This window comes from Hippocampus guttulatus, chromosome 14, assembly GCF_054856545.1.
Source record: "Hippocampus guttulatus isolate MCC_2025c chromosome 14, RoL_Hgut_1.0, whole genome shotgun sequence".
Lineage (NCBI taxonomy): Eukaryota > Metazoa > Chordata > Actinopteri > Syngnathiformes > Syngnathidae > Hippocampus > Hippocampus guttulatus.
In genome coordinates this window covers 4949048-4976692 of record NC_141274.1, presented here as the reverse complement: position 1 = coordinate 4976692, position 27645 = coordinate 4949048, and the positions used below count along the sequence as shown (strand labels likewise).

The 27645-nt window shown below is 42.8% G+C and overlaps 1 protein-coding gene across 2 annotated transcripts; it reads right to left on the bottom strand.

The window, feature by feature from the left end:
• Window positions 1-1048: 1048 nt before the first annotated feature.
• On the bottom strand, window positions 1049-25633 carry LOC147194587 (zinc finger E-box-binding homeobox 1-like). Of its 2 annotated transcripts, XM_086129148.1 has the most exons (9): window positions 25513-25633; window positions 24288-24428; window positions 13616-13807; window positions 10982-11170; window positions 9894-10093; window positions 8550-8673; window positions 5974-7640; window positions 5258-5417; window positions 1049-4980 (listed from the first exon to the last, which is right to left on the bottom strand). In XM_086129148.1, the coding sequence occupies exons 2-9, from the start codon at window positions 24301-24303 to the stop codon at window positions 4328-4330; spliced, it is 3201 nt and encodes a 1066-aa protein (XP_085985274.1). In that variant the 5' UTR covers window positions 24304-24428; window positions 25513-25633; the 3' UTR covers window positions 1049-4327. The 2 variants fall into 2 exon arrangements, with proteins under 2 accessions (XP_085985274.1, XP_085985273.1); XM_086129147.1 differs by lacking the exon at window positions 24288-24428 and having other exon boundaries at window positions 25513-25627.
• Window positions 25634-27645: the final 2012 nt, after the last annotated feature.

Here is a 27645-nt window from a genome sequence, read left to right as displayed (position 1 = left end):
TTATGAAAATAAAATAACATGAATTAAATTTATTTTATTGTATGAATGTTTAGGCCAGCAGAGAAGGCCTTGTTGGCCCTGAGGGTCCGCCACCGGTGGTGATGCATCTTTAAAAGTTGGGAAAGGCTCTGATCTATGACATTCACCATCTACAGTTTACTTCAGTCACTTAATTTTCAACATATACCCTTTATTGGCTGTAAACATACCTTGGTTTGCCTTTTTGGGGAGCACAGCAGATCTGTCATATTGAAGGGGATGTACAGCAATCAAAAGTCATTAATTTCCACTGGCATTTATCCATATTTTGCTTTAATCTATATGTGTGAGTGTGTGCAGAGTAGAGGGGGTTTAGGAAAGACTGCAATTCATCATAAATGTCCATTAGCGCTTGTGTGTAAGAAAACAGCACTTTTATTTTGAAAAAAAAAATTGAGGGTGTGAAAATGGGAGAGTTGTTGCACCAATATAGCCTAAAATGGACAGACTCATCTATGACAAAATTGTCATAACTTTCCACTTGTGCCTCATTGTTCAGAAATCACTGATTCCAAGATTGAGTGTGGGAAAGAGAAGGTGCGCCATCCGTCAGAATATTTAAATTGGTGCATGACTTAAAAGTAGTGAAGCATTCTAGAATCAATTCAAATGCGCTAATTTAGTTAATTTGCCATAAACAGGCTTTGTTTGACCTTTTTGGGGGGGGGGGTGTTTGAGGGAGAAGGGGTGCAGCAAATTGTTTAGTTGGGAAGGGACCATCTATGGAAAAAATTGCTATACATTTCCACTCATGCTTGTACGTAGCTGTTAAAAAAAAATCAGTTTTCACTGATGTTTTTCAAGGGTGTGTGCGGAAAAGAGGGGGTGCGCCAACTTTGTGGGAATTTTGAAGCGGGGGAAAGATATTTCGACTAATGCTTGTGCCTAACTTGGAAGGAGTTTGGATCTTTTTTTATAGCAGTGTATGGGGGGACAGGGAGGTGCACCAAGTTTTTTCAAGGGGGTGCATGTCAGATTTCAAAAACATCAAGGTTGACCCAACCAGAAGTCAGGGATGCAGTCACATGTTTATTGTGAAGGGACAAACATTACAAAAAAGGACAAACGTGATGCAACACGATGGCACGACCATAACAGAGCAAATAAGGAAAAAAAAGGGGTGGAGCTTCATCTCATGCGTTTTCAGTCAGTAGCTTCATAATGACGATGTGTAACACTTTCATTCGGTTCTTTTTTTTTTAACACTTTAAGATAATACAATGAATATTTTTAGTTTTTATTTTGTTTTTTTGTCTTTTTTTTTCTGTAAAACAAACCCAGAAAAGTCCCAGAACCAAGCAGTGGGCTTAGTTTCTTTGATTTGTTGTTTTTCATACTAAAATATATTATTGTTATGAATCCATCCTAAAGTCATGTACACTACCAATAATAATGCGTAATAAATAACCGACATAAGGAAAATACAAAAAAAAACAACCCCATAAATAATACATTTTAAAAAAAAGATTGTGTACAGACTTTGTAATACTGGCTTTGTTAAAAACACGTTCAAGCCCAACAACAACAAAAAAATACTGTTTCGGTAAAGTCACAAATGGAGGACACGCGCGAGTGCCATGTTGGTCAATGTTTGCCGCCCAAAGTGCAGGACATTACGCCACCGTTTTCAACCTGAACAAGTGCGCAAGTGGGCAGAATTCAATCAAGTGTGACCGTTTTAGGTGTTAAATTAAACTGAAATAATAAAATGTGTGTAGATGTTGTAGAAGTTGTAAACTTGACTTTTTATGGCTTCAAAATGGAAATAAGATCAGAAAAAATCTTTAACTTGTTTCCATTTAATTAAACAGCTTGAGTTTTTACGGCATTACAAATCACAATTAATTTTTTTTTAATTGTTAAAATCGTTGAAGTATGCAAATGGAACATTGATTGTCCCTATGTCAAGTGATTTTAGATGCAAGTTTAAATAACATTGAGTTAAATTGAAATTTTCACAAAATCTTTTTCAGAAATTTAAGAAAAACAATTTTGAAGCAATTTATCAATGAGCTTTTAATGCTTCATAAGGAAAATATATATTTAGATTTTTTTTTGTATCAACTACCTGCTTTATGCATAAATTAAAACGAATTCAGAAAATCCATAAAATTGTGATCCTAATTGTTTAAAAAAAATTCAAAATGGACCTAATTACAGATCACGAGAAAATAAAATGAAAAAAACTGTCTGCGATTTCTTTTTGGCGGGGGCTAATCTCGTAAATTTTAGCACAATGCACACACAAAAACCCTTAAAATGTATGGCTGTTTAAATAAAAATGGCCCAAATTGTGTAGCAATTTTATAGAAGGAAACTTGAGATTTTACAACTTTACAAATCACAATGAAAAATGGTTAAAATCATTTAACAATGTGCTGCTATTTTTTTAACCTTAACTTGAATCTTTACTGGTTTACAAATCCCAATGTATTAATTTTGATGCAACATTTCAGAATCTAACAGAAATGTGAAAATCATTGATATTGTGTACTAATTTAAAAAGAAAACTTGTAAACTTTCCTTTCTGAATGATGTATGAATGAACATAGAAATGTGGAGATAAAAAAAATTGAAAAAAGACTCAGAATGAATATTTTTAGAAGGTGTTGAAAACATAGCCATTTTTAAAATGTGAAAAAAAGAAAAATACGATTTTGTAACTCAATTTAAACTTACTACTTTACGAATCGTATCAAAATTTGCAATAAAAAAATCTATTTTTAAATGTAAAGGGAAAAAAATCAATTAATACAATCATTAACATTGTTGCTATTAACATTGTACAAATCGTGATTTACAACTTGTTTACATTTTTAACGTATAATTTTAGATTTGCTTTTAAATTATGAAAATCATTATTATTATTATTTTTACTAGAGGGCTGAGAATGTACGATAAAAAGTCATTAAAAAAATAATTAGCGGAAAATCGTTAAAACTACGTAAATGATTTGATGACATGGCTTGCGGTGGCTGTGGTTAGCAGGCGGTCAAACAGACGCGAACATGGCGCCGGGCGCTTGTAACAGACATTAAAGAAACCTTCATATGAAACGATTGAAAAGAACATGTAATGTAAAGTAACAGAGGTGTGTTAACACCTTCCACCCGAGTGAGGAGACAATTGACAACACTGTTCAATGGCACTTTAACAGCACGCAGGTCTTGCATAAGGCAGGGGGGCGCCGCCCGTTTTGCTCGTGGGTGGGTACGAGCGGAGTACGTCTTTTGTTTTCCTTAAGGCTAACAGTCAAAAATGAAAACAAATGCCAGCTGGCGTCAGCTAACGCCGTTTAACACTGAAAGGGCGACGGATGGTAAAACCATAGTGCAGCGCTTTTTTTTGTTTGTTTGATTTTTTTGTTCGTAGAACTCGAGGAAAATACTGATGATGTCGGAAACGTTGGCAACCCAAAATCAAAAAAAAAAAAAAATTGAGTTAGTAACACGATGCAAAGCGTCTATGAACATTTGTAACACTGATATTTGCACGAGAAAGAAAGAACAAAAAAAGTTCAGGCACACCTGGGTGTTTGGACACAGTTGTGAACCGTGAAAAGCAGCCAACCAGAGTCAAAGTCGAAGCCGGAATTGGAGCCAGGACCGGAGCTGGAGTCAGAGTCGGAGCCGGTATTCTTTGTAAGATTGCAAATGGACCCCGTAGAATATGACCACCCGTGGCTAAAATATACTGAGGCATACATTTTAAGTGCAGTAATCCCCCACATATTTGTGGTTCAGTATATGCAAAATTACCTAATCACAGATTTGGAGGGGTTGTTGGGGGTTTAACCTACCCTCATAATTATGTTTCTGTGCTCAGACAAAAGCAATAAAAGCAATAAAAATCATAGTGCCAAAATAACTATTTTTGAAGTGAATTGAGGAGCTTCATATTGACAAAAGTAGTGCTTTGCCAGCATCTCGTGGCATCTTGGCACCAAGGAACTATATTGGAGTTGATAAGTTTCCTCTTGACAAAGTTAGTGCTTTGCCACCAACTTGGCATCTATAGGCAATTCTGAACCTTTTTGGGGGCAAACATTGTAAAGCCATTACTTCTGTGATGAAAAGAAGAGTAACGGCCAATTTCAAGGTTGTCACAGTTTCAAAGTCATTTTGGTGATGGGGGTCGTCGCTATTCTAAAAGGGGTCCATTTTCAAAAGGGTCTATATTCCCTACTGAACTGGAGACCTAGACCCAGAACCAGTGCAGAAGCGGAAGCCGGAGTCGAAGCTGTGTGGCTCTCAAAGTGTCCCAAAGGTGGAGCAGGGGGGTGGTTGGCTTATTTGGTGTCCGTCACAGCTTGGTCATCGGAGGACTCTTCACTGTCCGACCAGTCCCTGATGCTTTTGTACGCGCAGTCCGCCATCTGTTCCAGGTGGACGCCGGCAGCCTCGGCCTTGTCCACCTTCTGCTCGACGGCAGACTCCTGTGTCTGATCGTGCTTTAGCTCCACCTCGACCACCTGGCACGCAAATTCATCCACGTCCAGGTTTTTCTCCTTCTTTTCTTCATGTTCTTCATCTTCCACATCATCGTCATCATCTTCGTCGTCGTCGTCGTCGTCGTCAAAGTTGCCCTCGTAAATTTCGCACTCGCCGTCGTCCACCTGGACGACTCGGATGTCGTCCACGCACATGGCTTCGTCGTCCTCTTCGCTCTCGCCGACTTCCGAGTCCAGCGTGGCGTCCAGGTCGCCCACGACGATGGCGGTGGCATCGCCGTCCGGGCTGGAGCCGGAATCTGAGCCGTCTCGCTTGCAGTACGAGTAGCGGTGATTCATGTGCTGCGAGTAGGAGCCAGAGTGCGAGAAGCGCTTGCCACACTTGTTGCACTGGTAGGGTTTTTCACCCGAGTGGAGGCGCGAGTGCTCAATTAGATGGTGCTTGTGCTTGAAGGCCTTCTTGCACACCGGGCACTCATGAGGGCGCTTTCCTGCAAACACAAACACACCAAAACATCACAAAAGAGCATTAACATCTTTTTTGGAGAGACGTTCAGAGCAGAAGTTGATGTTAGGTCATATATGTGGAAGCGAAAGGTAAGTCTCAAGTCTTATCCTTCATGTTTCAAGCACAACAAATGGCACCCTCCCTTGAAAAAGCACATTTTGAGTCTTCCTTTAGCCAAGTAAAACCCAAGACCTACAATTGGGAACTTAAATCTGACTTGAATCCCCCAACTCTGGGTCACACCATCCAGTACGGCGTACCTGTGTGTTCGTATTTGTGCCTGAGCAAGGAACTCCCCTTCTGAAAGAACTTGTTGCACAGGTCGCAAGCATAGACACCGTTTTCCAGACGGGGCTTCTTCATGACCGTCTCCGTCTCCTTTTGCTCGTCCGGCACAGTGTCGGTACTCGGGGCCGGCGTCTGCATGGGAAAACCAAGAAAGAAAAGTTCAAGTCCGATTAGCTTCAAATACCCATTATACATGGAGCTTTGTAGCTTTGGTTTCTCGACTTGGTTCTTCAATTAATTGTTTACTTGGTTCGTAAATGGTTCTTGATATAGTTCATATTTTCTGTAGGGGTTTATGAATTGACAACATATTTAAGTTGGTTCTTAAGTATTTTCTGACTTGGTCCTTGCTCTAATTTTTGATGTGGTTATTGACTGGCTCTTGGTTCTTCAGTTGTTTCTCAATGTGACTCTTAAATTGGTTCTGGCCACGGTTTTGCCTTTGTTCTTCAATTGGCTCTTGACTCAGTACTGGAATTTTTTTGGTAGTGTTTTTGGGAGTCTTTTGGCAGGCTGGAATGGATGAATGAAATTTCTCTTCATTTCAAGTGGAAATTTAGATTTTATCTTGTATGAGTAGATCGGTTTCATTAGCTTCAAAGTACGACAGTATCAGCAATCAGCATGCGGAGTGCCACAAGGTTCTGTACTAGCACCACTATTGTTCTTAACTCACAGCCAGTAATACCTTGTGTCCGTTGAGCACCACAGTCTTGGCTGCGCCTCCGGCCGTGTTGGCGTACGTATAGGTGAGCTGTGGGATGAGGATGGTGCGTTTGGCCGAGCCCCCCAGGGTACCAAGGCACCCCACTGTGCCCTGACCTGTGATGGCCACCAGTGTGGGCAGCTGAGAGCTGGGTACAATGCTGACAGCGGTTCTACGTGTCTGGGGCGTGGCCACATAGACAGTACGACCCCCCACCTGTTCCTTCCTCAGACAGGTCAGATGCAGAGGCTGTGATGTTTTTTTGGCAGGTGGTGCATCCTCTGAGGGTGCAGCAGTAATGGGAGCAGTGAGGTGCTTTGGGAGGGACAGGTCCAAGGGTTCCGCCTGGGACTCTTGAGCCTCGGGGTCCTCTGGCTCGCTTTTGACGATGACCAGGTCACTGGCGTTTAACGACGGGGAATCAGACTGTGATCTAGAAGCAGCTTGCTTGGTGTCCCCCGACTCACAGTTTAGGGATTCAGTCTGTTTGGATGCTGTCCTGTCTTGGCAGCTCTTTGTCCTAGAGTTCATCTTGGCAAACCACTTACGCACCACGCCCACAGGAATACTAACCGAGTCTGAGATCTTCTCCAGTTCTGCCTGGTTGGGGTTGGCATTGGAGGCAAAGTAGGTCTTGAGGAGGGTCAGGAGGTCGTCCACAGCTGGCTCCTGCTGCAGTGTCACCCCAGCATCACTAAGCAAGGCGGCAAAGGATGGGTCCAAGGCGGCCGAGTCCACCGCCTCCCCATTGGCTGCCTTGTGGTGCTGGAGCAAGTGCAGTGCCTCCAGATGCTCGGGGCACTCATCGCAGAGAGAACAAGTGCTGGACTCGGAGTTGGGTGGAGGTACCTCACCTTCTTCCTTCTTGACGGTCATCACTTGGTCTGTTTTTGTTTCCGTGATGAGCACCGACTCTTCGGGTTCATCCTTGACCAAGCTGAGGTCCACCTTAGAAGTCGGTGGCTTGTCCGTTTTGGTCGGGATGGGTGCAGCCGGTACAATGTTGTTTTTGACAAAAAGAGGCATGGGTTGGGCAGAGGTGAGAGTAGTGGCAGCGGTGGCAGGCGCGGGTCCTATGCTGTAGTTGATGATGATCTTGGTGGTCCCATCGTGGTCCACAAAGGCAGGCAGGCTGATGATCTGCTGCTGAGGTTGTTGTACCACGATTCCCGACTTGCCCTGCACCGCTGCCCCATTGGCAGTTCCCAGAACCTGCCTCAAAACATTCCCATCCAGGGCCACCTTCAGGACGTTCTGCAGCTCACTCAGGTTGATGTTGATGGGCGGCACCAGACCCATAGTTGGGAGCACCATAGCTACACCCTGAGATAGGGGTTGTTGGGGCTGGGGCGCCGCCCCATTGGCGGCCGGTGCCGCCACAATGACCGGCTTGCTTGGGGGCTCGGTCACCTCTGATTTGATTTGCGTGAGGGGCAGCTGCTCTTGAAGTGGTTTGCTTTCCACGCGGGCCGAGGTGATGGCGACCCGCGGGTTGTCGCCGATGGGCTGTGGTGACTTAACAGGCTTGCGCGCCAGGCCGTTGGGGGCGCAAGCCGCACTCACGCACTTCTTGCTGCTAATGTGCGAGCTGTACGAGCCTGAATGGGAGAATCGCTTCTTGCAGTTGGAGCATTCATATGGTTTCTCGCCTAGAAAACAAAACAAAAAATAAATACAGTTAAACAGAACTCCCTGCAAAGTGGCAGGATGACGCAAAGTTTCATGTCATCTGATGGTCTAGTTTTTTGGAATCAGTCTGTCAGAGCAACCTCTACGTCGAGGTTAGTATCTGAAAGTCCTTTCTTCTCCAGTGTCAAAATTTTCAACCAATCATCAGAGGTTTGCAGATAATGTCTGAGCAGGGACATTGTTGATTTTGAGAGATCTTCAGACTAAAGGACAGAGCTGGGATCAAAAGTAAAATCTCTCTGAACGCGAAAAGACTGCTTAATGTCATACCAGTAAAATTTCTGAAGCAATCGCCAAGCCTTCACAGTCATTTCCCATCATGCCGCCAGATTTTTAAATTTCAAAAGCCAAAACCTACAGCCCGTAGATTTTCAAGTATTCAGCCTTATATATTGGTGTTTCAAGATAAATTTAATCCATTCAGTGACCTTGCTGGTAACTCTTGCAATTGAAATCGTCGTTCCCCATTGAAATGAATGAAAATGCCATTAATGTGTTTTGCCTTCCCCAAAATAACAAAATATCACTGTGTAAAATCTGCTTTATAAAAACATACGGTCATAAATAGAATGTATAAAAAAAAGTTAAACCCTTTTTGCCATAATTTTGCATAATTTTCACTTGACATTGTGCTCCTCCTTCTGGTGTACTTGCACTGGCCACCTGCATGCGATAATAAACTAACAGAGACACACATGACAAAAGACAATACACCGACAAAAACATTTCAATGGGTCGTAAAATGTCTTTCACCAAGACAAACCCCAAGTCCATTCGTAAGCAGAAAATGTTTCCATCTCAAATCCGCATAGTATACCTGATCACATTTGTTCCTTGTCATGTTTCTCCCTATTGATTTGGCTACTCACCGCTGTGTATGCGCAAGTGCTCCTTCAGGTGGTGTTTGTACTTAAAGGCCTTGAAGCACTCCGTGCACTTGAACTTGCGAGCGCCTCCTCCACTTCCACCACCACCGGACGGCTGCACGTGACGCTGAGGCAAGAAATGAAAGAGACGCCGTCAAACACCAACGCAACCTAAATGGATTGGATGGATGGAAATAAAAAGGATTTAACTAGAGGAACCAGTACTAAAAGGCCTATTAACGCTAGAGAGAAAGGCGGCAGGTGAGAACAGTGTCACCAAGAAGGAAGTGGCCAACCTCTGCCGGACTGGCCCACTGGGATAAATAAATAGGGGTGGTTTCCAGAAGTGAACTGGTGTGACAGGACGACTGGGGGTTAAAGGAACCAGTTGAAAAAAAAGTGTTAATTATTAAAAAGATAATGCAAATGATTCTACTTGGACCTAAAGGTTATGTAAAAAAAAAAATTGCATCAGGAGGTGTAGCAGAAGTGGTTTGGTTGCATCTGCAACCTACTTCAGTTAATCATTCATCATCTTCAATCCGTGAGTTTCCTCTGGTCTGTTTGACTTTTCAACTGTCAACAGTCCATATAGGCATCTTTATCATGAGAAGACCCACAAAAAAGTCTATGGTTCAAAACAAATGGCAAACCTGCATTTTTTAAAAATTTGAAAACGGTCATTTTGGGAGTGATTTTGACCATTTCCAAGTGTCAAAGTTAATTTAAGAAATTTCAATTCAGCCCAGGGTTAATTTTTTTTTTTGGGTCACACTTTGTACCAATTGAATAGCCGTTGTGCTGCTGGCCATCATCAAACTTGATGTAGAAACAGAGAGGTGGGAGTTTGACCCACAAAAAAGTCTTAAGAACCTACACTGTAAAAGAAACAGGAAGTCTGATATTTTGGTTTCAAAATGGTCATTTTTGAGGTACCGGTAGTTTGTCCATTTCCAAAGGTCCTCCAAAAACATTTTGTCCAATTGTCCTCTACTAGACAGACAGGTGATGATAAATTGTGAAAGATTTTCATTTTTAATCGCTGCATATGAGCAGAGAGTGGCAAAGGTTAATAGCTTACCAGGAAAGGAAAGTAAAATCTAGATCTTTTAAATTCAACCTCTCAAGCCAGTTTCTTTAGCAGCATGAAATTGATTGTCAAGTGTAGACCCACAAAAAAGTCCAAATGAGCCACGCCTGATTTTTACTTGAAGCGACCCTCTTTCGGCAACTGTAGCCATTTCCAGGGGAGATTAAAAGACAAATATACCCTCGAAACAAATCAGGACCTCATACGTGAGATGGACGGGTCACTAAATTGTGGAAAATGTGCATTTTTGTCCCCACCTGCTCCTTGTTGCCCCGGTGGTGGCTCATGTGCCTCTCGAGTTGCGAGCGGTACGTGAAGGTGTAGCTGCAGTGCGAGCAGCGGTAGTTGTCTTCACTGGTTTCGTGCCGATACTTGATGTGTTCCTTCAGTGAAGCATTGCGCTTGTAGCCCCGCGAGCAGTACGGACACGTGTGCAGTTGAAGCGTGTCCGGCGTGCCTGGTGGCAAAGCGGACGGGGGAAAATAAAAATTTATGGTCTGTTCAGGAAAGAGTGATAATTACGAAAAAAAGAAAATCTTTTTATGTATTTAAATATAAATGCATGTTAGGCTTGTCGAAAACTCATTTGTACACAAAGGTACACTTAGTATACTGGAGACGAAATCACCTTTAATGTTTAGAACAATTTTTTTTTTTTTAAGTCTTGGTGAAGTGTCAGTCTGAGAATAGGATGTGACTAAAATCTCTTTCACTTTGTCTTGAAATGTGTGCAGGTGTGAGATGATTTCCAAGCGTCTAGCCAGATGCAGAAGAAGGCCTGCTTTGTCCAAAATGATTCCTGTTCTTATGCTGTTTTAGCCACTCCCGCGCAGGAGCGCAGCATAACCTAAACAATGCATTGGAATGTTCTAATGTGCGACTCCACAGTCTTAATTGGTTTCAACTGGTCTAAACTAAGTGTGCACAGGGGTGCAGAAAATTAGGAAGATGCAGAGCCAGCGAATACAAGGTCACACAGATAAATCAGTCCAGCCCAAGCGAGCTAAATTCTAACAGCTGGCTGAATACTGTAAAATCGGTTTGGTGTTTACGAAAACAAGTACGCTGACTCGAAATCACCTTTGATACTCAGAAAATGTACTTGTACGTTAGGTTTATTACAGACCAAATTACCTTTGAGCTTTACAAGCAAGGTACAGTACATGAACTTCATTGAAGAATAGTACCGGTAATCAAAAAAAAAAAAACACACACATTTATTGTACCTAAATTGCGTTTGATGGCTACGAAAACCCGCTAGTTATGGTCATTGAAGATGAATGTGTCTTTGCTGTTTGCAAAAACAACGTATTTGAGAGTACATTTCACAATATTTGCTTGTTACCGTTTTCGTCGGCGCCCCCCGTCTCCATGGGACTCTGCTCATCGTCGGGGGCTTGCGGGCAGAGGACGGCCGTGCCCTCTTTCTCAAGGATCTCCTCCTCCTCCACTTCTTTCTTCACGACAACCTGCGCCTCCGCCTTTCCATCTTCATCTTCATCTCCGGACACACACTCCTCCTCCTCCTCTTTCACTGGAAACACACAAACAGAAATGTGTCATGTCCCAATTTTTATGGTCTCATTGCAATTAGCTCCTCGGTAACCTATGATTGCGTTCTAAACCCCACCATCACCCCCTCCCTCATACATTCCCTTGTTTCACCGTCTTCATTGTTTATGTCTTGTGACCTGTTGTAATGTCATATGCTTGTGCAGGAGTTTTTTGCCTCACTCAAATTATCCTCAAATGAGGGTAGTTCGAGCGTGGGTTTTTTTTTCTCCCCCTGTCCCTCCCTTGTTTCTTTCTGACTTTCGGGTTGAGTGAACGCTGGCGCGTTTTGGCTGCCGCTGCTCAACCCGTATTGTTTTGTGTTTTTTGTTATTGTAAAGTGTCCTTGGGTGTCTTGAAAGGCGCTTATAAATAAAATCTATTATTATTATTATTAAACATGCTTTGAATGATGTTTGTTGTGCTGTTGTTCTACAGAGTCATCGCTAGAGGGCGACACAAGCGAGGGTCAGGGTTTAAAACGGGTTGAGGTTTGATATGAGGCTTTATGGGCCAGTTTGGGGGTTTCAAATCCTTCTTTTCATTCACTCTTTCTTCTTTTTCTTGACATTTCCTTGCCCTGTTCCTGATTTTCCTCAGTTCATTCTATACACCCTTGTTACTTTACATCCTAGTTTCCTTCCCTCCTTTATCCATCTTCCGAGCTTGCTTTCATATTGCTTTTCCTCCCTCACAGCCTCCATCCCTCCTTTAATTTCTACCATCCTATCTTTCTTCCGTTCATACACCCATGTTTCTTCTCCTTTCTTTAACCCGCCTTTCTCCATTCCTTCCATCTTTCCTTTCCTGGTAAGCTTCTATCATTTGATAAGTTTTCCTTGTTTCCTTCTTTTCATACCACCCAACCTCCCTTCTACCCTTCTTCACTTTCATTCCTTCCTTATACCTTGACTTTCATCATTTGTCCCTTCTCACTTTCCTCTTTTCCTTCTGTCTCACTTTTCATACCTTCCTTTTTATCCTTCGTCCCTCGTTTCCTTCCTTCTATAATCCCTCCTTCATTCTTACTTTCCTTTCATTTTATAATCCTTCCTTCCATACAACCTCGTCTTTTCCTTTCCTCCCATCCATCCAACCAGCCATCATTTCTCCATCACCCATCCTTCCCCCCGCCCTTCCTTATTTCTTTCCATCGTTCTTTCATCCTTTCCTTGAATACATCCTTATCCGTATTCCCTTACTTTGGTCGCACATTATCTGCTCAGCGTTTTAGTCTCGTTTGCATGGATGCCATGTTTTAGCCAGTTTAGCAGGCTAGGCTAGGCTACGAGAAGCTAAATTAAACTCAACTAAACTAAGCCTCTCCTGGCCTTGTTTACAAGCATCACGGCATCCTGAGTCAAAGCATTGTTATTTTAATCTGGATTTTCCCACGCGCGTATGATGGTTGACATAATCCCGCCACCTGTTGGTCCAGACATGCGTCGAGTCACCGGTGGCATGTGTTTTACAAAAGGGAAGAATGTGTGTTGTTGAACTTTTCTTTCCCTGTCAGGAGGTTTCCCGCATCGCCATGGAGACAGAGGATTAGGAAGGAGGCGAGACGAGCACCAAATGCCGCGCCTCTTCCTGCAAAGCTCGGTCAGCGACAGGTGAAGCGCGCGTGTCTGCATTTAGCCAGATGATCTGGGCTTCCCATGACCTCATCATCCCAATTTTTTCCACATCTGCTCCCCTCCCTTCGTCTTCACCTCTACCTGCTGACGCTTCATTTGTTCTTTTCTTTTCTTTCAAGTCTTCTCTTTTTTTCTTTTTATTCTGACGGTTTGGTCCAAACTCCACATTTTCGTCACTTTTTACTTCCACTAGGTGCCCCAACACGTTTGGCCGCCGTTTCTCTTTCCATCTACTCTTCCTTAAGTCCTTTCATACATTCTTGATTATTTTCCTTCCTTCTTATCTTTTATCCCTTCTTCCATCATTCATTTTTCCTGACTTCCTTCATTTCTTCCTTCCACCCCGGCTTCATTCTTCCTCCCGACTTTCTTATCTTTCTTCTTTTATTTTTATTACATGTTCTTCTTTTCCTTTTCTTCCTACCATCTGTCCATCCGTCAACTTATTTCCTCATTTAGTTCCTCCCCCTTACTTTCTCCTTCCCCGGCTACTTACTACCACTGTTTCCTTCCTTCCCACCCTTCAGTCATTCTTCCTGCCTTCCCGCTTTCCTTCCTGCCATTCCATTCTTCATGTCTTCTGCTCTCCTTCCCTTCCTATACAACCGTCTTTCAAGTTTTCTTTCCTTCCTTCATCCCACCCTTAACTTCCTTCATTCAAATCTTCTTTCCTATATTCCTTCCTTCCTCCCTCACTTCATTCCTACCTTCCTTTCCTCATTCCTTCGCTTCCTCCCTTCTTAATCATTTTGTTGTGAGTGTCCCAATATTTCAATCCAACGTGTTCGTACCTCCATTCCAGGCTCCGTTGTGTGCTAATACTGCGTTGTTGGCATCTGTTGCATCTTTGGGATGGCGGCGGCCCCTCCTCGCAACAGCGAGGGCATCGGCGTCCGGCGGGCTTTCGTCTTCCACGATGTGTAGCTTGTCATCATCATCCGAGTCGGAGCTGCTGGCCTCCAAGCCACCATTCAAGTTTGTCACTGCAAGGGAATGGGAGACCACAGGAAACAAAAATGACAACTTTAGCGCACATAATGAAATGCAAAGTCACGTGTGCACATCATTCCAATTATGTGCTGTGTCTGTAATTGTTTATATGCACGTGTTGATGTATGTAATTAACGTTAAAGGCGTGTGTACAGACAATTATGTAAATTGTTCTCTGTAGGTTTGAAATACTTTATGTAAAAACGTGCCAAAGTAATGATATACAGTATGTAATGAAGTATATGCATCAATGTAATTATGTAATTGAGTATGGAATCAGGTAAGCATTTGTCTATGTATTTAATTATTTACATAATATATGTATGTATGTGTTTATTTTTAAAACATCTATGTGTACATACACTGTACTGTATTATTCATACTGGGTCATGAATTATTGCAGCAGCATCTTATTATGAAGGGGCTGCGAGCACTTCCTGTTCACGAACGGGTGAGTGAGTGGCCCAAACACCAACACCGATGACCTCAAATGAGAAGTCATGAGCAAAAAAAAAAAAAAAACCTCCACTGCGGGGTGAGTGCGGTAAAGTCATGCACAAACACAACGAAAAAGAAGGAAGTCCGTGAGCGGTTGCCACAGGTGAGCAGAATTGACAAGAAGCGCATCACCAGACCACAACTAATGTGCTCGTGTGCATGTTGACCCAGTGCAGCTGTGCAGCATGGGAAGACTGCCAAACCCCCGAAAGACAACTACCCCACTGTGTGAGTTTGTGTGTGTGTGTGTGTGTGTGTGTGTTCATGTATATATGTACGTGTGTGTTTGTGTGTCTTTCTGTCTGCAACTAGATGTGACCAGACTTCAACACAGAGCAGCTGCAGGCCCTCTTAAAGGAACAGTCGCATATTTTTTTTCCCCTTTAAGTAGCTATCCAGATGAACACATGAATACAGACCACTCATATAATGTGAAATGAAATTATAATATTATTTAAAACAAATTGACATTGATGAGAATTCAGACTATCAAAGCCAACTGATTTCTTTGTCCCTTGAGGGCGGGGGTCGGCAACACGCGGCTCTCGAGCCGCATGCGGCTCTTTAGCGCCCCCCAGTGGCTCCCTAGAGCTTTTTCAAAAATGTTTGAAAATGGAAAAAGATGGGAGGGAAATATATATTTTTTGTTTTAATGTGGTTTCTGGCATTATTAACGTTTTCTGTAGTATGATAACATCCAGAGTATGTAAAAAAATAAAAAAATAAAAATAAAAAACAGCACTGTGTCTATTGTTGTGCTGTGTCCAATGTACTACTTTACCAAATCCTAAGCAGTAGTGTATCTTATGTAGTCCTGTGTAAGTGGTAGTTTATCCTGTTTAGTCCTTTGTCCTACATAGTTTTGCATCCAATGCAGTGTGGTATCCTATGTAGTACTGTGCATGCAAGGTAACCTGTACTATAGCCAATGCAGAAGTGCAATCTAAGTAGTACTGTATCCAATGTAATCTAAGTAGTTTGTTAAATTGTGTAGTATGCCATCCTATGTAGTCCTAAATCAAACCTAATGTAGATCTGTAACCCATGCAGTAATCTAAATACTGCTGTATCCTTAGTAGTACTACAGCCTTTGTCGTAGCATACTGCAAAAAGCAGTGAAACCTATGTACTTCTCCATCACATGCAGCACATGTGTACTAGTTGGGATAAACACTAATGCATAGAAAATGCATTCTTTGTAGTAGTGTACTCTAAGAAATACTGTGTGCCTTATGTGGTACTGTATCCTCAGTAGTCCTGGATCCTATGTAGAACTAAAATCCTCATAGGTAGGAGTATAACATTGCAGTCCCCGATCCTTGGTAGGACTTCATTTGTACAGATGTCGTCCTACTAAGGATACACACTACTCAGGATCCACTACTACATCGGAACTACAGGCCTAGATGAACACATGTAGAATCATAAGAGGCGACAGGAAGTGACATACAAGGAAGCCAGGTGCCCATGCAGGAAGTGACTCGTGAGGAAACAAGGTTAAAATCGGTCACTTCCTGTTTGTGTCCCTCTGTCACTTCCTGCTTCCCATTCAGGTGACGCCCTCACGTTGAGATATCTCAAACACGATGTCACGATTACGGCGGCCCAATGTAACACACAGCACGCAACCACACATTAAGTGTTTTGTGGCACAACATCCATCGACACAAACTTTAGCATTTGCGCTGACACTTTGTGAAGTCTACAACTTTCAATGCTCTGGAGATCAAGTGTGTTGTAACCAAGGTTTCTAGTCACCTGCTCATTTTAGAGACAAACACTTGAACAGGGCAAAAGTGTGCGTGTGCATCTGTGTGTGTGTGTGTGGGTAAGTGCACTTGCGTTTCTTCAGCAGCGCGTTACGGCTTCTCTAAGGCCCAGCAGGATGTGTTCTTATTCTAAAAATATCCACTAATTATTGTGTTTGTACACCATCTCATTTAGCATAATACATACTTTGGAACGTAGAGTTCTATGTCCATTATTTAATGGAGGTATGAGGAGCCTTGGGTGAGAGGTGGGTGAAGGTTGAGGGAAAATGGATGATAGATGAGCCAAAATGGGTGAGCAATTATGAGAAAGAAAGAAAGCAAGAAAGTAAGATAGATAACCCACTCACTCATTCAACCCATAACAGGCAAGAACCTGTTATGGGTTGAATGAGTGAGTCCCTTCAATTGCTGGAAGGTATGCGCAGAGCTGTCTCCCATTTAACATAAATTTGAAAGCGAAAGAGAAAGAAAGAAAGAAAGCAAGAAAGTAAGAATGAAAGACAGACAGAAATGACAGATGGACAGACCGACAGAAAGGCAAGAACCTGTTATGGGTTGAATGAGTCCCTTCAATTGATTGAAGGTGTGCGCAGAGCTGTCTCCCATTCAACATAAATTTGAAAGCGATTGGTTCATTCTGAATAAAGCCACATCCAACCTCTCAAAGGGTGTGTGCACTTATGCGACCACATTACCTTTGCTGTTTGTTTTTACTTCCCCTCTCAAAAATATGTCATTTGCTCCAATTGAATGGCACAGGTCAGAGATAGCAACGATTGGGAAAGTTTGGAAATGAATTATTTGGGTCTCAAAGAAAAAAATTTTAAACATGGGTGTGTAGACTTTTTATAATCACAGCAGTTGAATAAAAAGTCACCACGCCTGTTCAAAAGACAAACACTAAAGGGATTTTTACTTTGACACCGTTGAATAGGAAGTATGCTTGTGTGTCACGCTATCAAGCAGTTAGCACAGTTAGCATGGAGTGCGTTAGCATCACAGACATTAATCAGAGCGCCCCAAGTGGCCTTCATTAGCGCTCCTCTGCGGGGACTCGTCGGTCTCCGACGCGCCGCAACTTGATGCTAACAGCTTCATCAAGATGGACTCTCGGGATGCGTGCATAGACACAAACAAACACACACACACACACACACACACACACACACACACACACACACACACACAAACACCTTTATTTCAATTAACCTGCGTAGCAACAAGTGGTCCTCGTAAATGTGACAAGGGAGAGCGCAATTCTGTTGCTTTCAGGTTCTAAAATTGTACATTATACAATAGTAGTCAATTTTGAAAAAGAAATATGAAAAACTATTATTTTTATTTTTTGGTCGGAATAAAGCTCGACTAACTCCGCCTAGCAACAAGTGGTCCTTTGCAAACCCTTTGGCACAGTTCACTGATTGAATAAAGTCATTTATTTGCTAAATTTTAGGACGAGCTGAAGTACTCCTGTTATGTAAGCAAGTCTACCTACAGTAAGTGCTCGCTGCGGTGTGCTTGGGTCTGTTTTTTTATTTAAACCCCCCTCTTTAGTGCAACCAGCTGCTTCTTTTGAGCCTCTCAGGCCCATCCAAAGAAAGAAAGGAAGTAGGACAGCGAGATATGCAAATTCAACACCGCCACAAGAGATACACAAGACTTTCCCACCGCCCACACTGAAGGGGGAGGAGGATTTAACACACACACACACACACACACACACACACACACACACACACACACACACACACACACACACACACACACACACACACACACACACACACACACACAACTTTTGTTTTGTCCCCCACCCCTTCAAAAAAAACATATTAATGATGAATATTACATACCGAAGAAGCTATGACGGTATCATTCATCTGTTGCATAATTATAGAACTGTAAAGAAGGATTTGGATCAAGTGTAATCTGGTGCGCTTAAAAAGTGGTCATTAAAAGTGAAGGAAAGGCTTTAAAAAATTGCATGGCTCACACACAGTAGGATATACCATACTGTATATCACCTCAATGTCTGAGAGAAAGAAAGGATACAACAAACATAAAGAAAGAGGGAATGCAAGTTAACATCAGTGACAAAAAAAGACACAGTGAGCAACACTAGTCAGACGGAAAAAGATGCAAAACTGCCAAATGTGTTGTTGTTTTTTTTCTTATTCCTGCCGTTTGCGCTCGTCTCTCAATCTGCCTCTAAAATGTACTACAAAGATATCAGCAGGTGTTGTTGCAGTACGCCTGCCATTGGAACTGCTTCCCTTTGTATCCCATTGATGATGTGAGTCCTGTGAAAAGCAGCATGATGACTTCTGTTGTGATTCAGACATTGCATTGGTAATGAGACGGCTGTATGTGTCCTGAAACGCGTTTTTGACACTGATTTCACTTTTTTCCCAAGCACATCAGGTTTTTGACCTATAAAAACGTATGCAATATGTAAGTTGTAATTTACAGCTGACTTTTCAGAGAAAAAAAAAATCCATTTGTTGCTAAACCTAACCATTAATTTGGAAATACTTCTAAATCTATTATGACATTACATGGATTGTTATTATTATTAATAGGAATGTTCAATGCCACTTTTTTTTCAGACTAATAACAGTACAACAGAATCAACTCTTGAGTACTCACCAATACCGATACCAAGTAACTCAGAGGTTGTCAAGCTAATTTTTTTCCACAGGCCACTTTGGAGTGACCTCTTCCGTCGGAGGGCCATTACGACAGTGAAACCGAATAAACGTTTAATCGTCACATCGTATTATTACTTGTACATGATTTGCTTCGCAGGCCACATCAATGACGTGGTGGGCCGGATCTGGCCCTCGGGCCTTGAGTTTGATATCCGTGAAGTAACTGGTACTACTTAGGCTTTTGATACCTAAAATTTCTACGATACCAATCACAGATCATTTTAAAGAAAGGGCTTTTGTTTAGCGTTGACAAAAGACAGAACAATCCATCTGCAGGCCTCGAAAACGTGACCGTTATGCTCGTAAATGCTCCCCATTTTTCAATGTGTGCGAGTAAAAATTTCATCCGGTCGCACAGCGTGACTGCATGTTTTACTGGTCCTACTGGTACATACAATGAAGGCGCTCCAACTCTGTCTGCCAGACTGCACACAGAAGACGGACCGTGCGTCCGGTTAAATACTAATGTTGAAAAATACAATATGTATATGGCTGCTTGGGAAGTATTAAGCGATGGCTAGCTCAAACACTGATACCTCTCAAGTTCGGCGAGGCGCAAAGTGCTTTCAAATACAGTCGGACATTTCAAAATCAAATCAAAAAAGTCCTTCGATGCAGGGAACGTCAATAGCTACAACTGTAAATATTTGGGCTTGCTATCAATCACTAAAAGCTGACGTACATCAAGAAGAATGATCGGGGACGGGAGGGTTATTTTGCTATTTTACTTAATTGCAATCAATGTTCCATATTGTTATATATGTGATAATACCTAATCGAACCACGTGGCTTCCATCCTTCAGTCGAATGATTGGGATGTGAAAACCTAAGTATTCCTTGAGAGTTTATATTCACCAAAGGCTTAAAAAATTATGTTTTTAAATTAATATTTTGGTGGGTGGCACAGTGGACAACTGGTTAGCACGTCCGCCTCACAGTGCAGAGGTGCAGGGTTCGATTCTGGCTCCAGCCTTCCTGTGTGGAGTTTCAATGTTCTACCCGTGCCTGTGTGGGTTTTCTCCGGGTATTGTGGTTTTCTCCCACATTCCAAAACAATGCACGGTAGATTAATTGATCACTCCAACTTGTCCCTTGGTGTGATTCTGAATGGTTGTCGGTTGTCTAAGTGTGGACTGCGATTGGCTGACAACCAGTTCCTGGTCTACCCAAAGACAGCTGCGATAGGCTCCAGCATGCCCATGACCCTCGTGAGGATAAGCGGATTAGAAAATGAATGAATGGAATATTTTGGCGCCCATGAGACTTAAGAACATGCAAACCTCACACAGGAAGGCTAGGGCCCGGAACCGAACCCGGGACTTCTGTACTGACTTGCTAACAAGTCGTACATCAACAAATATGGTCATGCTGTAGTGCCTCAAAAACTGACCAAATCTGTGCTTCTGCGACCAAATGAAAAAGTTGAAAACTCCCTCGGTGTAGGTCTTTCTTAAAAATAAGGTAAAGTGCCAAAAAATACAATTCTGTCCCTATTTGTCGTTTACTAATTTTTACATTGTATTTTCTTATTGTCTGTACAGTGTCCTTGGGTGGCATGAAAGGCGCTTTTAAATAAAATGCATTATTATTATTATTATTATTTATTTCTCTGCATATGCCCCCTTAAAACTCACATTATTAGCAGTTGTTCTAGACGGTGGTTGTTACAGTCTCAAATGTCTCAAATCAAGTATCAGAGGGTGTTTTTGAATTTCAACCAGAGTACCAACATGTGTTTTTGTTTTCTCTCTTCTCTCTCTTTTCTCACCCTTTGCAATTGCTGTTTATTCTCTCTTCCTTTTTTTCTCTCAGGCCCTCCAACTGGGTATCAGAAGGTAAATATTGGCATGTTTAAAAAGAAAAATAACAATTATTTTCTTTTTTTTTTTGTTCAAGGCAACACGAAGCGTACTCATGACATCACAGCATTTTAGCGTGTGATGATGTAATCTGATTACTTAAGCGTTCACATTGTGCCGACTTGCACATGCGCTCCGAATGGCTAACACAAAGCGTTTGGAGTGGAGAGAGGGGGGAGCTCCACGGGGGTGAACTCTGACCTCTTAAAGGGAGCAGAGGGGGTGCTCAGACTGGCAAGCAAACACTTAGTTGTCCAGATGCTAAGGCCATTCTTGGGTTATTTCAATTTTATTTAGCGAACATTTCAACAATTTTTCTTCATCATTCTTGTTTTCCTTTTGGCCCAAATCAAGTCAAATTTATACAGCATTTAATCGCAGAAGCGTCTCAAAGGGCTTCACAAGCCGACAGTTGACAAATAATGTCATTTTAGTGCCTGCATACCAAGCCTGCATACAATTCAAATTCAACAGTATACACAGGCATGCTGTTATGTAATAACAAGTCAGAAGCTGACGATTTACTGACACCTTTTGCAACTCAAGACTCATTATGTGACACCTTAGTGCATGTCAATACAAAAACAGTGTTGTTATGCAAAGCCGGTAAGGAAAGAGGCAGTTTCCCCACTTTAACACACACACACACACTCATACACGTACTCCTCAGCTCAATTAGTCACAGAGCAGTAGCAGCAGCAGCATTAGCAGCACCAGCAGCAGCAACAGTGGTCCGGGGCGCACCTCCCCCCCTACGCACCATAAAAGGCAAAAAAGGGGTGGAGGACTTGATGCTAACTTGCTAAAGACGTCCTGTTGTGCATTGTCATTCCATTTGTTACACACAAGCGCATAAAGAGAAAGCAACGTGGCAGCATCACATGGCAGCAACCAACAGCCAAAAACAGCGTGGGGACCTTTGAACCCCCCCCCCCTCCATCCCCAAACACACACACACACACACTCACAGTGGTGTTCATTTGTGTAAACACAGTATCATACATTATGTGAACCTAGATGAAGATGCACAAGACACTGAAACATGAACCACAATCTAGCTGACGTACACAGCAGAAGGACACTGCTGATTGGCTGAAAAAGAAGTCGCGTGACTCCAAAGCAGGAAGTTAAAGCACAACACACAGGCAGGACACAAATAGTGTCAAAACTCAAACTCACTTGTATTCTTTGGCATTTGACTCCGCATGACTCTTTGTTACCGATTTGTTGCTTTACTGTTGTATATGTTAGTTGCTTCATGTACAGCACTTTGTATGCAGCGATGGCTGTTTGAAAGTGCTCTATAAATACAGTTGAGTTGAGTTGAGTGTTACAAAGGGTCACTGGTTAGCTGAAGCCTATCCCAGCTGACTGGGTGACAGGCAGGGTACACCCTGGACTGGTCCCCAAACAAATCTAGAGAGCAAATGCACAAACAATAGACTGGTCACCAGTCAATGTCAGGGACCATATAAACAAATAACAGACTGGTCGCCAGTCTGTAAGGGCTCATAGAGACAAACAAGCATTCACGCCGACAGACAATTTTGACTTGCCGATGAAGCTAACATGCTCGCGTTTTGTTTTTGGAACATGGATGGACTCAAGCATGGTAAGACAACTTTACCATTGAAACTGCTGCCACAAAAGTAAGCCAAATTAGGTGAAATAGCTAACCCAGCGTTGGGTCCCCCTGCCCCATTAAAAAAAAGACTGAGCCAATTGTATGTGGGGGTTTTTCAACAGGTCTTAGACAATCAGGATTTTGGAACAGATCATCAAGTTTGAAAAAAAAAACAAAAAAACAATCTGATCAGAAGATGAACCAATAAACCCAATCTAGTGAACAGACTTGTTTATTTACTGTACAGTCGAGCCTCACTATTTGCGGGGGATTGTGGCCCACCTGGCCCACATTTAGCCAAAATTGTGTTTAATTGATGCCCAGTGAAATGCATTCGGGAGAAAATAAACAACAATTAAACCCTAAAAATTCTGACCAAAACACTACGACATGGAACATTGGATGGGGGGTGGGGGGGGGGGGGCTCTGTTGTAACCAAGCCCCCTCCCCCTCTAAAATACAAATTATTTGAAAAATTTGGAAAAAATAATTAAAAAATATGATTGTATATGCTGAGAAATCTTGCATGATGACAGCACATAATATTCCTGAAGTGAATAAGACTGTGCTTGTTGTTATGTCTTATTTTGAGCTCAGATCAGCAAATTATGACATTACAACCGATCACCGATTTTGTATATGTCAAATATCTGCCGATCAGATCTGTGTAAACTAAAGGCTAGTCTAAAATCTCGTTTTACACCAGATGCCCTTGCTGGAAGAACCCAGCCATTTTCCATGGCTGCCCTGACTGGGATTTGAACCTTGAACTTAAGTTCGAAATCAGCAGTGTGAGCAAGCTATGCGGCCACCACAGACATTTTCTTGAAATGTTACATTCAATTTTCTTCAGCTTCAGTACACGAAACTCAATGATGGCGATCGGTTTCAGCCCACACAAATCCAATCTGCAACCCAATCTGCTGAAAATACACAGCTACCCAGCAAAAAAATTCTGAACTGAGTCATTTCTTAATTAACATTTGGATTTTTGTCCCCTTCACATTTAAACTTGTGTTATCCTGTACTTTCATAAACATAAGGTATGTACTCATGTTAAAGTTTTTAAAAATCGTGATTTTATTGTGTGACATATTTTTCGACTGTCTTGGGGGGGGGGTTTTCTCAGTAATTTTACTGTTTTAGCCCAAAAGCATTTTCACAGATTATTTCATTCATTACTGTAACACTATGACTTTAAGTTGCATTTGAACCCTGACACAATATTTTTAATTCTTTTTACAATGGGAAATATTTATAATTTTCTCGCACAGTTGTGACATATTTATGCCTTTTACTGATACTTTGCATAAGTAACACAGAGCCAACAACTAATAGTCGCTATATTTAACACGCAAATAATCAATTGTCAGTCATGCGGAAGCAAACGTCATTCTTCTCTATGACGTCATGTGATTTACGTGGTTTCCACAATGATATACAAATCAGGTCACCATCATCATCCTCATCATCACCATCAAATGGCTTCGCCTCGTGCATAAAGATAAAAAGGGGGGGGGCAGGCGGGGGCAACACCTGCGGCCATGACAGCACCTTGAGCACACCCCCGCCTACCCCACACCCACCCGTGCCCCGCGCCACGTCTTCCCAGGACCATGAACGCACCACACGCGTCACAAACAACCTCCCAAAAAGGCACCTTGGTGGAGGTTTGGCATCACCTGTGCGGCACGACGGAGCCAAGCGAGCCTCAAGCCGGGAAGAGGAACGGGGAGAGGGATCCCGACCCCACCCCAACCCGCCTCCCTCCACTGCAGTGACGGCCGCCATTGAGCCGATAAAAGTGCGAATGAACCGCACAGCACAATGGACGCCGAAGCACAACGCGTGGAGTAATATTTTTTTTTGCGCAAAGTAAACGCGCAACACAAAAAGGGAGTCGGGGAAATTAAATCACGCACAACTGGGTCACGACAACATAAATCCCGCGAGAGTATAAAAGCAAAAAAAGAACAAGAATAAGAGGGGTGGGGGAAGAAAAGCATCGCTACCTGCGCAGGTTGTCATTTGCAGCCCCTTGTGCGTGTGTGTGTCCAGGTCCTCGCGACACGCACGCCACGAGATCCGCTTCCGGTCGAGCTTCTGCAGGTATTCTTTTAATTCTTCTGATTTCTAAGCCATCGCCGAGCCGCCTTCAGGTAAACATGAGCAGGAGGAGGATGAGGAGGATGGTGATGATGATGGCTCCTGGACGGACGCACCGTCCTGACGTCATCACGACAGGAGAGAGGGGGGAAAGGTGTTCTCCACCCCCTCCCATCCACGCGCGACTAACGGTCCCTATTATTAGCAGGCTAATGCCAGCACAGCGCGCAAAGTGCCACACTGCGTGTTTTTCGACTCAAAACCCTCGCCGAATTTACAGGTGCGTAAAGTAGTTGCGACACGATGCCATGTGGTTCTGTTTCTGTGGCGTGGACAAGCACTTCCACGTGGGTTTACGTAGATTTAGCGGATTAGTTAAACGAGTCCGGTGTGAGCGATGACGCCGAAGATGAAAGTATTCCCACACTTGTTTTTGCATAATCAGTTCCACGCTTACCTTCAACACGGCAACATTTGGTGCAGCAGCAGGGAGGAGGAAGGGAGGAAGATGAGGATGAGGAAGAAAAGGAGGAGGAGGAGGAGGAGGGGGGGGCGGGAAGTAGCCACGAAATAATAAACATCCCCTTCTCTCTGCCATCATCACTAAACCTCGTGCGAAAACATCGCACTCTAGCTGTGACCGCTGGAGCCAGTCTCCGACCATCAAGGCGATACGAACCGAGTTGTCGCTACCCTGACGCAGCACTCCGACGGACCTGGGTCGGCGGCCCTTCCGAGCACCGCTGAGACTCGCTCGGCCCCGGCCCGAGCTTTCGTCCGCTTGCCGTTAACAAAGTGCGCGAGAGCGGGGGGCCACGTTGTTGTGGAGAAAGAAAAAAAGTCAACTACAAAAGTGCATAAAGTGGTTGAAATAAATCAGAGAAGTCACAAAACAAGCGCGCCTGACTTTTTGTGACAGTTAACGGTTCAGAGAGAGTACCGCTAGGCGGAGGGAGAGACGCCACCCAGGTATAACGGTACCCCCCCCTCCAAAAAAAAAAAACACCGCCCCCCTTTAAAGTCCACCAAAGTCGACCTTAACAAGTCCGGGAGGGGAGCTAGTGGGGGTCCGGTCCAGGCCCCGGTCCCCACAGCGGCGGTGGCCCGGCCCGGGCGGAGTTTAACACTCACCGCTGCTTCTTTTCGGGTTGGCCTGTTTTCTGCGCTTACACCTGGGGCCATCCGCCATGATCGCCTCGCTGCGTGTCTGAAGCATACAGCCACTCGCGAGACGGCCCCCCTCACCTCCACCCCCACCTCTTTGCCCCCCTCCCCCTTCCTCACCCACCCATGTCTGCTTTACGACGTCACCTTCCCCCCGCCTCCTTTCCGAACACCTGGTTTGCGACGCTACCTCCTGCTTTACGACGTCACCTCACCCCCCCCCCCTTTCCCTCTGGAGCACGAACACCTGGTTTGCGACGCTGCTTTCCGCTTTACGGCTATCACCTTTTTGTCGTTACCATAGATCCCTTCCAATCTTCCTTCATCTCTCGTGGACGACACCTGTCTTACGACGTGGTCTACTATTATACGGCAACAGCTTCGCGGTAGTTGCCATGATACTCATGCCCTTCTCCGCTTTGCTCGCGATGAACACCTGTTTGCGTCTCTGACTGATGATTTACGGCAAACACCTTCTCATTCGTTACCCTGGATCCCACCAACCTAGTTTGCGCCGCCGCTTCTCGCTTTACGACGTCATCTCCCCCCTCCTTCTTTCGCTGAAATACTCTTTCCGAAGCTGTTATGACGTAAAAATCCCAACTTGAATATATAATAAAGATTTAAAAAATGACCTCTTTGTGTCACACGATTACGTGTTTTTAACCATTACTGAACGGTTGCTGTCTTTACCTAATGAGAGCACCGGGTTCACGACATTGTTTTCTACTTTACGGTCAGCACCTTCTGCTTCGTTTCCATAAATACCAAAAGTCCCCCGCCTCCTTTTCGTGCCGAACACCTGGTTTGCGACGCTGTGTATTGCTGTACGGCAAATACCTACTCGTTCTTTACACGGCCCGTTATTGTACACGATTGTCAAGACACAACACGTGTACTTGTATTATTATATAATTAACTTATTAAACATATGTAACTAAAGAACACGTTATCCAGGTGGCACAGCTAGGCACATGCCAGGAAGATTAATGCAAAGTGCTGAACTTCTATCTATCTATCCATCCATCCATCCATAAAATAAACAATAGATCCATCTCCCTAGAATGTTTTTATTTTATTAAATAATTAGGTGGTTACATAAGTAATTTTAAGAGGACTAGTTTAAAATAAGAGTTATTTTATAATGAAAATAAAATGTTTACATTCAAGTAAATAATTGAGTCATTAATGCAAATTCATTATAAACAATACATTTTTAAAAAGAAAAATGACCTATTTTACAAAAGAGAAAATATTTTACAAATAGTACAAATGTTTCTTTGCAGTTGTATTAATTGGTTCATGATAACTGTATGTATTAATTTAAACACACTAATTTTATTAATAGTGGGATGGCAATTTACAGCAACTAACTAAATAGCATTTAGTAATAATCATTAAGGAAACATAAGAATAAAGAAAATATTGAAATGTTCCTGTTCAGTCTTACTTTCCCCATAACTCCCAACACATCACAAATTCTGCGAGGATATGTAAACCTATGAGCATAATTGTACATACTCTGCATTCACATTTATACATATATTTACTTGGATATTAAATGAATATGATAGTATTATATATTGACGTTCAATATTAAAGACCACGAACTGTCACGACCTTCAGATTCTTCTGGCAAGAATGGAAAATTTTAAAAGGTTAATTTTAGAGCAGTCTCATCAATCAATCAAAAAAAGTAATTTGTGTTTTGCACAAATCATCATTTGGTAACATTTAATGACAGAGAATGCCATAAAAAAAACAACAACACTTGAAAATACAATTTTTCCCCCAAATCAAAATCTCCAATGGCTTTTCTACAGTAATGACAGGAAGTAAATTGTCAGTTTTTCTCTTATTATTACCAATAATCATTATTACATTATATGTTGACAAAGTGACAAGTATAATAAATATGTCCAAGTCTTTGTTTCGTGTTGCAGGATTAGGATGAAAAAAAAACAAAATATTTGAATGCACATATGTTGCCTAAGCAGGGGCCCCTCAGCTCAACAGGAGGTCACAGTAGGTCAGTAAAGTGGCCTTTGCTGTGCCCGCCAGACTATTCTTGTACCTGGAGAAGATCGTGTTTCCATACCC